This window comes from Populus euphratica, unplaced genomic scaffold (genome assembly GCF_000495115.2).
Source record: "Populus euphratica unplaced genomic scaffold, PopEup_1.0 scaffold326.1, whole genome shotgun sequence".
Taxonomy (NCBI): Eukaryota; Viridiplantae; Streptophyta; class Magnoliopsida; order Malpighiales; family Salicaceae; genus Populus; species Populus euphratica.
The window spans coordinates 231,934-240,705 of NW_011500216.1; the positions used below are offsets into that span (position 1 = coordinate 231,934).

The window sequence follows — 8,772 nt, forward strand, 5'->3', positions numbered from 1 at the left end:
GCATTTGGTTGATTACTTGTAATAATTTTTGGGAGGTGACCAGGGCTAGATTAGAAAATTAACATAAAGATAATAAAAATATTACAAGGATAGTTTTTAAAAAATAATAAATATAAGGTCCTGTTAACAAAGAAGAAAAAATTTATCACTGCAGAAATGATTTAAAGGTAAAACATTCAAGATTATTAATTCAATTTATTTTTATATATATTCTAATAATATGATTAAATTAAATTCTATAGTTTAATATTTTATTTTAAAAATAAAAATTGTAATAGTTTATAAACTGAATACAAGTAACATGTAGAATTGATTAAAAAAAAAAGCTGTGAGTTTTTTTTTTTTGAGAAAACAAAAATTGAAATTGAGACGCATGTAACTAAAGCAGTTGTTGTTAATCTTCTCCGTCAACTTTTTCTCGCGAGTTACTAAACTCCCCCCTTCCTTCTTGTTTTCTTCTTCGATTCTCAGTCCCTCTGTTCTATATATAGGTCACCTGCTCCCATTTTTTCTATTTTATTTTGTTACTGTTTCCACATTTTTTTTTTTCTATTTTGGTTTCTGGCTTCCTTCTTGAAAGGTAATTTGTTGATGATCATCATCTTCTTCTTCTTCTTCTTCATATATTACTAACTGTTTGGTCTTGCTTTGAGAGATATTGATCGGACCTGACCCTTCTAATATCTTTGTGAATTTCTTTTAATATTTTCCCAGCAATATGCCGCTATTGTTGTTGGTCTTGCTCTTTCTTCCTCTTTATTAACGTTGTTTAATTTATTTTGGATTATATATGACTTGAATCTCTTTTCTGCTTTCTTTACTGCTAGTTTTCTTTTAATTTGCTCGTTTTGTTTTTTAATTTGAAAGGAATGTGCTATGTGCTATTGTGTAATGCCTTCAAAGTACTGTACATGTGTCTTTCAACTCACTGTGTTGAAATAGGAGTTTCTTGTTAAATGCTATAAACCCATTTCTAATAATTATTTGTGGGCTTCTTTCTTGGGGTATCTTGAATTTCAGAATGGCCACTGCTGTGTTTCACCAAGCCTTAGGGACCGCTCAGTCCCATCAACACCTCCAGAACTCCGGTTCTCATCTTGAGTTTGGCAATGCTTCGTTGAAACTGATATCTAAAGGTTTCAAGGTTGACATTGGACTGTCAAGAAGAGGGAGTTATAGTTCTTGGAAGAAGAAATTTGGTCTTATTCAAGCCTTGGCTTCTCAAACTTCAGTGGTTCAACCGGTTTCATATCCCCCAAATAACAGCTCTGATGAGTTACGAAAGAAATCAAGTATGCCTGTTTCATTTTAGTCCAAAATTCATATCTATTGAAGATTAGAATTCATATCAATTGCCATTTTTTATTCTTAAAAAGATCTCATCATATTTGAATTTGGCCGCATGAATCCTACTCTTCTGCAATACAATAGAAAAAAAATCATGTTGATATACAGATTGATTGATATTATTTCGCGTCTGATTAAAATTTGGAGCTGGGTTTTTTCTTTTTGTGAAATCTTCTTAATGCTATATCCTAATCCATTTCAGGTGAAGCAGCTTTGATACTGATTAGGCATGGTGAGTCACTATGGAATGAAAAGAACCTCTTCACAGGCTGTGTTGATGTGCCATTGACAAAGAAGGGTGTGGAGGAGGCAATTGAAGCTGGTAAGAGAATCAGCAACATACCCGTCGACATGATATATACATCAGCCTTGATACGTGCGCAGATGACTGCCATGCTTGCCATGACTCAGCATCGTCGCAAAAAGGTAGTTTGGTAAAACATGCCATTGGGTGTTAGAAAACAGAAGTTTTAGCTGCGCATCGTCACTAAATGGTAGTTTAGTAAAACACGCTACTAGGTGTTAGAAAACAGAAGTTTTAGCTGTGGCATTCAAATCTCAGAAGTTATTAACATGATAGTAGATGAATATCTTGCTCTTGCAGTAACTGAGCTAAACCTGGGTTATTTGACATTGGCACAATAATTACTCAGGCTGGCTCATCTAACACTTATTTATGTACTAATTCAGCAAGACAAGTTAAGATGAACTTATTTAAGACTCCACTATTTCTTCAAAAGTTTTTTTCTTTTTCTTCTTTATTTGCTAGCATGTTGACTATCAAACTGGTGGCAGGTTCCTATCATTTTACACAATGAGAATGAACAGGCAAGGGAATGGAGTCAAATTTTTAGTGAAGATACAAAAAAGCAATCCATCCCTGTTGTAACAGCTTCGCAATTAAATGAAAGAATGTAATGATACTGTCTCCGTTTCTCTGATCATATCCTTTTGCCTGGAATCCCCACTTCATATGCAACTTATGACTGATCTTCTCTACAGGTATGGTGAATTGCAGGGTCTCAATAAGCAGGAAACAGCAGACAGGTTTGGCAAGGAAAAGGTTCATGAGTGGCGGAGGAGTTATGACATACCTCCACCCAATGGCGAGAGTTTGGAAATGTGTGCTGAAAGAGCAGTTGCTTATTTCAAAGATCATGTATGCATGGCTATGCTTCCTATTCCTAGTTCTCTTATGGTTTGCTTGCCAATGATTGGATGGTTTTCTTAATGATTCAAGCAATTATATACCATTCAATAGCATCTGACATAAGAGTACTTGCAGATTGAACCTCAACTTCTATCTGGGAAGAATGTGATGATTGCTGCCCATGGGAATTCACTCAGGTCCATAATCATGTACCTTGACAAATTAACTTCACAGGAGGTGATGAACTAGTTACTTTGGGGTGTTTCCATATGGATCATCTATGCATTATCTCTTCTTTTTCCTCATAGTATTAACTTTATTTTGATCTTTTTTTGTTCGGGCAGGTTATCAACTTAGAATTATCAACTGGAATACCAATGCTTTACATATTAAAAGGGGGTAAATTCATTAGGAGGGGAAGTCCTCCAGGACCAACTGAGGCTGGCGTGTATGCATATACTAGGGTATGCTACTTCTGGTCATCATATTAGCTTCTGGACTTGAAAATTTGATTTCTGGCTGCAGTTTATATTTGCCTGATTTTAAGTGTGGCAGATTATTATGTTCAACAGTTGTAGCCTCTCTGAAATTAATATGGAAAAGTTTTATCTGAAATAATCGTATAGTTTTTGATTTCCCTAATCACTCGATGAAGAACCATCCAAAACATGCTTGTGTCAGGAAGTTGCCTTTCTAAGTTTCCAATGAGACCTTAAGATGAATTTTCCTAGTTAATTATAGATATTGGAATGCAATATAATTTTTTCAGTAATTTACTTTATTGCTAAGAATCTTCTTGCTAAGACTGGCTGGTAAACCCTAGGTCTAGAAAGCACAGGAAGAAATTGTCATTACCTAGGAAATATGTATATGATACAGAGATGCATAAAAAATATTATGCAAACACATTATTGAGTAAAATTGTAAAACATTCTAGCAGTCAATAAATTTTGTGTACAAGAATGAACAACAAGATCTTTTTCTTTGCCCATGACATTATTACTTGGAATTTCTGAATATTCTTGGAATTCTAACTCCATAGTCTTCTTTGTTTTGCGCATCGTTTACATAATGCTATCTAGTACCTGACTGAATATGACACCACCACTTATGCTACTTTAAATGCTGTTGCAGAGTTTAGCTCTATATAGGCAGAAGTTAGATGATATGCTGCGTTAATATATGCTCACATACTGGTAAGTTCAATTGCTTGTTATCATCTTCTGTGTGTACCTCAATCACTGGCTCTTTTTTTGCTTCCAACTCCTTAGATGAGTACCAACATTGCTTTGCTTTTTCAGGGGGGATCTTCATCTGCATTACTATCATAATAGCTGTTGGTGTCATAAATAAGAAAATGCAGAAAAGCTAGTTATGTAATACGTTTGGGCACATGTATATGGGTTATCCTCCTCAACCAGTAGGAAGGAAAGCTTTCTACTGCTATCTGTTTAGTTTTCACGTGTCAGTCAAGTCTACTGTTTTGATCGGGTCCTTGCCCATGTTTCTTCCTGGGAAGATGTAGGATTCGTGATAGTTAGTGATGTTTAAATGTTTTAGAAGATGGACTGAAATTTGAGTACTGTTTTATGGTACCTTCTAGCTATCACAATGTACACAAGGTGATGCGAGGTAATTTTCCTCATTTTGTGTTTTGTTCTTTCTCCGCATGGATTTGGGTCATGGAACATGATGGATCTTGTTTGTAGAACTCACATATTCCGGTTTAAATCAATGGTAATGATTTAGTTTTGAATTCATAATTGGATGTGGATGGTTCTTCAAATAAATAGTTGGAAAGTTATTTGAATTTAAAATAAAATCTAAATTCAACAGTTAAGATTTTACAAATAGGATCCATTATGTTCTCAAGAACATGATGTGAAGTGTTAATTATGAACTCAATAGACTATATGATCATGCTTTAGCAAATAAATAGATGAAAACTAAACCATTCCTAAATATATTTACCTATGTAGCGACCTCTTGATGCACCGTGGATGTAAACCCAGATATCAAAATCCTAGAATTTATGATCAAGAATCATAATATTTACCTAAAATAACTAAAATTAGATTATAAAACCCTCGACTCGACTTGTTAATGACTTGAATCAAGAACTAAAGGTATTTCTTTCTTGGGCTATATTGATTAAGACTTCTTCATTCTTTAAACTCAATTTCATGTTTAAAATTATTTTAGAAAGAATTCTCAAACTTTCTCAGCTCGAATGTCATATATAAACCTATTGAATGCATTTTCTGTCCGAGTGGTGAACTATTTTATAAATTACAAAATTGAGTCATAATACCAACTGACAAGAATCAAAATACACTGGAACATGGAAACATGCATTTGGATCTTATCGTGACTGCCATATAAGACCCAACGAGGAAAAATCATTTGCTGAATTCGATAATTTTATCTATGCAACTCAACAGAAACTCTTGATATTGAAGTCTGACTAAAATGATAAGTCAGCTGTCCTCCACCAACCGCTTTCAGGTCATCCTGCCTTGGCAAAGCTCAAGCATGTGCTTTGTCATCAGGTTTCACAACTTCAGCCTGATGTGGGTCTTTTGGCTTTGACTGTGCCTCTTTCTTGCAACCTTCAGTCACTAGAGTATTTTCAACAGTGGCAACAGTTTCTGAATCTATTCCATCACTAGAGTATTGTCAGAAGCATCAGAATCTGAGTCCAAGTTAAGCGAGTCCAAAGTAGTAGCTGCCGAGGGGGAACTCACTCTTGTCTCCAAAATGAAGGCATCCTCTTGTCGTCCTCCGTCATCCTCTCTGCATACTCGCTTATATCAAAATCTACACCTTTTCCACCAAATGCAGCTTCGAGATGGTCCATATCAAATAGATCTTCCATTATTTTGATAGTATTGATTTCATCAGCGTAAACAAACTTGACTTTATTGTAAGTCTTAGGCTCTAGAAATGCTTTTGTCACCTGGTAATCCTGATATTACTAGCGAACCAAACTAGCGTATAGAGTGCAGAGAAATCAGAAAGGCGTCACCAAAAATAATCTAATACCAGCAACAGGACTGTGACTCCACAAAACACACTGGAATGCCCCTTGGCTAATGCTAATATGCAAAATACCGAAACTGAAACTAACCACTGTCCCGTACAATTCACAATTGGAACTAAAACAGCTTTGCATCAAATTTTGCAAATGCAATGATGACATTAAAGATTGGAAGCAACGAAAAAGCAGACAGATTACCACAAATTGAACTCTAGAAATTATAATAGTGTCTCAATACCAAGTACTAAGAAAATAGAACATAAAACGCCAGGTAATTTCTATAGAATGGAGGTGAGGCCAGTCCTATGTATAGTAGTGAATGTTGGGTATCAAAACAACATGATACTCATAAGATGGCAGTGGCAGTGAGATCTGCATGTTAAGGTGTACAGTAACACAAGAACAGATAACATTAGAAATGACACATCCAACAAAAGGTCCATGTAGTGCATATTGTTGGGAAAAAAAATGAGAGAAGGGGCCTAAAATGGTTTGGCATTGTCCGATGTAGGACACCAGAGCCCTGGTTTGGAAAGATAAGCTGGGGGTAGAGGGAGCCATAAACTAACGTGAAGTGGTGTCAGAGGGTTTAAAATCTCTCGATATTGAGGCAGATTTTGGTGTACGATCATATGGCATGGTGCAAAAAGATCCATGGTTGTAGTTGTAAACTAATCTCTAGCAATTCATTTAGGCAGTGTACATTGTTACCTTGAGCACAATCTATAATCAAAACTCTATATTTACAAGAGCCAGAATAAAGTAAATTTCTGTAAATCCGAGAATTGAAAATTTAAAACATTATGAAAAAAATAGAAATTTTAAAAAGTACAGCGAAAACAGATAAGGAGTTAACATCCAGAAAAGTTCAAAGAATTTTGGAGGGTTGTACAGGATTGCAAAACCCAGGCATTCAGGATAATGGTTTTGTAAAACATGGGCTGTTTCCCGTGTCACCTTCAATGAAATTTGCGATAAATTGAAACCATAAGCATATCACTTTTGAATTTGATCCCTGAAAACTGATATTTCTGTACACACTTCAAAGTACAAAAGATCTCACTGGGTTTCCACGAAGTACTGCCACGACGACTTGCGTTAAGGTTACAAATACTATGGGGCCGTCACTTTTGAGGGATAAATTATCGTGCATTATAATAGTAATTTGTTTTTTTAATTTTTTTTTCTTTTAATTACACTTTTATAAGCACAAATTAATTGCTAATTAAAATGGACATGATTCAAAGGACAAAGGACAGAAATGAAGGATATAACATAAAAAGGTCGTATTTTAACTTTGATCCTCAAATTTTTTAAATTTTAAACTTTTAGTCTCTAAAAAATTATAATATTCAATTTTAATCTCAAACTTTATTTTCCTTATCCTAATTGTTCTTGCCCATAAACTTGAGTGAAATAATAGATCTAAACGTGCAATTTTTCTTATTTCAATTTAATTGTAGTTTTCAAAGCTAATTTTAAATTATTAGAGGCTATGAATACATTTTATGAGTTGTTTAAAATGTTATTTTTAAGTTTTTTATTATTAAAATATAGTTACAAAATAAATTTTTAGATTTTTATTTGTTTGAATAAGGTTATTTTAATTTTATTTTATGAATAAGATAACTTATTACTTATCCGCGAGCTTGGGCATTATTATTTTTTTATCGATTACAATTAGATTTTTAAAAATATTTATTATTTATTTTTTTAATTTTATTTCTTAATATTAGTTAATTATTAATTAAATATTTTTCCCATCACTTGATATTTTCCAATTAGTTAACACATCAGCTAAGCAAGGACAAAGCTTTATAATTTTTTTACTGTATAAATAGTTTTTAATCTATTTAATTAAATATATTCATAAACTTTTTAATTATACTTGGAATTTCTTTATATATAAAAACAGGTCATAATTTGTGGGAGGGGAAGAATCGTGTGATTGTATTGTACTGGATCTGAGTCCTGAAGCAAAGCTAATTTTTTTATTATTTGGCGTCAAAATCATGGATGGACAATTTACGTGTCTTTTCATTCGGGATTAATAGCATGTCCTAGTGATACATCTACATGAACCAAACTTTTCTTCAAATCCAAGCAATAGCAGCCTCACAAATCACAACACGCAGAGAAAGGTCAGGAGAGATTGTCAGATCAAACCTGGCAATTAGGTGTCATGTCAAGAACTGTTCTTCCATGCTTGTCAAAGTAATTTCATCTGTAGAGTTTCCCCATTTGTGCTTCATGAGCAACCTCTTCCTGCATTGCAAACAAAAACAGTGACAGAAATAAACACCATCGCATGAGTAGATCCACAACTAGAACAAATTTGACCAGTCCCATAACCCACAATGCCGAGTTTCCTGATGGAAATTGTTACTAATTGTATTGGGACTTCCAGATATTGTGATTAGTACTTAAAAGTGTATTTTCTGGGACTTCCAGATATTGCATAGCCAATTGCAATTTGTCTTAATTTTGAGTATTATAAATTATTAGTGGCAGTTTCAATATGCTTGGACCCTTAACAGGTATGGTTTAAGTTAGAACTTATTGAAACAACTATATATTAAATTTTTGGTATTCTGTGAAATGTGACTGGAGGCCATTTAATTTCCTAATGCAACAAAATGCATGAAATGAAAGAAGATGTAGGAGAGCTTCGAGACTCGTTCAATTAGTCGATCCCTACCAAGGTTTCATCCATTGATTAAGACTTAAACGCTAGAGAGAATCTTTCCTCTCAAAGACTAAGAGAAAATCAAGAAGGATATAAAAAATGCCGGCATACCTAGCCAAATTTCTTCTGGTTTGTGTGCTGCGCTCCATTTTAAGGTTTCTTTCAGCATTTTCAGTGCCTTCTTGACGTTCCAGTTCCGTGCCCTCAGATACCTTGCGATGACAATAAATGAACATCTTATCTTATCTCGCTGTGGCCCCACCAGCCTTCTCACACCATTAACATGCAAATCGGAAAGAGTTATGTAATTTAGACTATACTTCTATGATGAAAAATAATTTTTTTAAGTAAATGTTTTAAAAATAAATTATTTTTTAATATTTAATGGTGTAATGAAAATTAAGTTATAAAACACTTTTTAATTTTTAGTTATGTCATAAAAAATAAATAAAAAAATAACTTAGTAATGTTTTATTTTTTTTCAAGTTTATTAAAATAATAAAGAATAAATGTTACAAATTAAAAAGTTGAATAACAATGAAATTGAAAAAA

At 33.6% G+C, this 8,772-nt stretch overlaps 1 protein-coding gene and 1 long non-coding RNA gene across 2 annotated transcripts; one reads left to right on the forward strand and one right to left on the reverse strand.

The window, feature by feature from the left end:
- Positions 1-417: 417 nt before the first annotated feature.
- LOC105112235 (phosphoglycerate mutase-like) lies at positions 418-4,260 on the forward strand. The gene is made up of 9 exons (XM_011007859.1): positions 418-580; positions 1,021-1,292; positions 1,550-1,773; positions 2,143-2,261; positions 2,350-2,506; positions 2,633-2,734; positions 2,842-2,961; positions 3,632-3,693; positions 3,799-4,260. The coding sequence occupies exons 2-8, from the start codon at positions 1,022-1,024 to the stop codon at positions 3,674-3,676; spliced, it is 1,038 nt and encodes a 345-aa protein (XP_011006161.1). The 5' UTR covers positions 418-580; position 1,021; the 3' UTR covers positions 3,677-3,693; positions 3,799-4,260.
- On the reverse strand, positions 3,701-8,426 carry LOC105112234 (uncharacterized). Its single transcript, XR_839716.1, has 3 exons — positions 8,332-8,426; positions 7,701-7,799; positions 3,701-3,811 (listed from the first exon to the last, which is right to left on the reverse strand). It is a non-coding gene; the product is annotated as an uncharacterized LOC105112234 (long non-coding RNA).
- Positions 8,427-8,772: the final 346 nt, after the last annotated feature.

Coding starts and splice junctions, on each gene's coding strand:
- LOC105112235 (XM_011007859.1), top strand. CDS start 1,022: ATGGCCACTGCTGTGTTTCACCAAGCCTTAGGGACCGCTCAGTCCCAT. Junction 2,735..2,841: donor ACAAATTAACTTCACAGGAG/GTGATGAACTAG, acceptor TTGTTCGGGCAG/GTTATCAACTTAGAATTATC. Junction 2,962..3,631: donor GCGTGTATGCATATACTAGG/GTATGCTACTTC, acceptor ATGCTGTTGCAG/AGTTTAGCTCTATATAGGCA.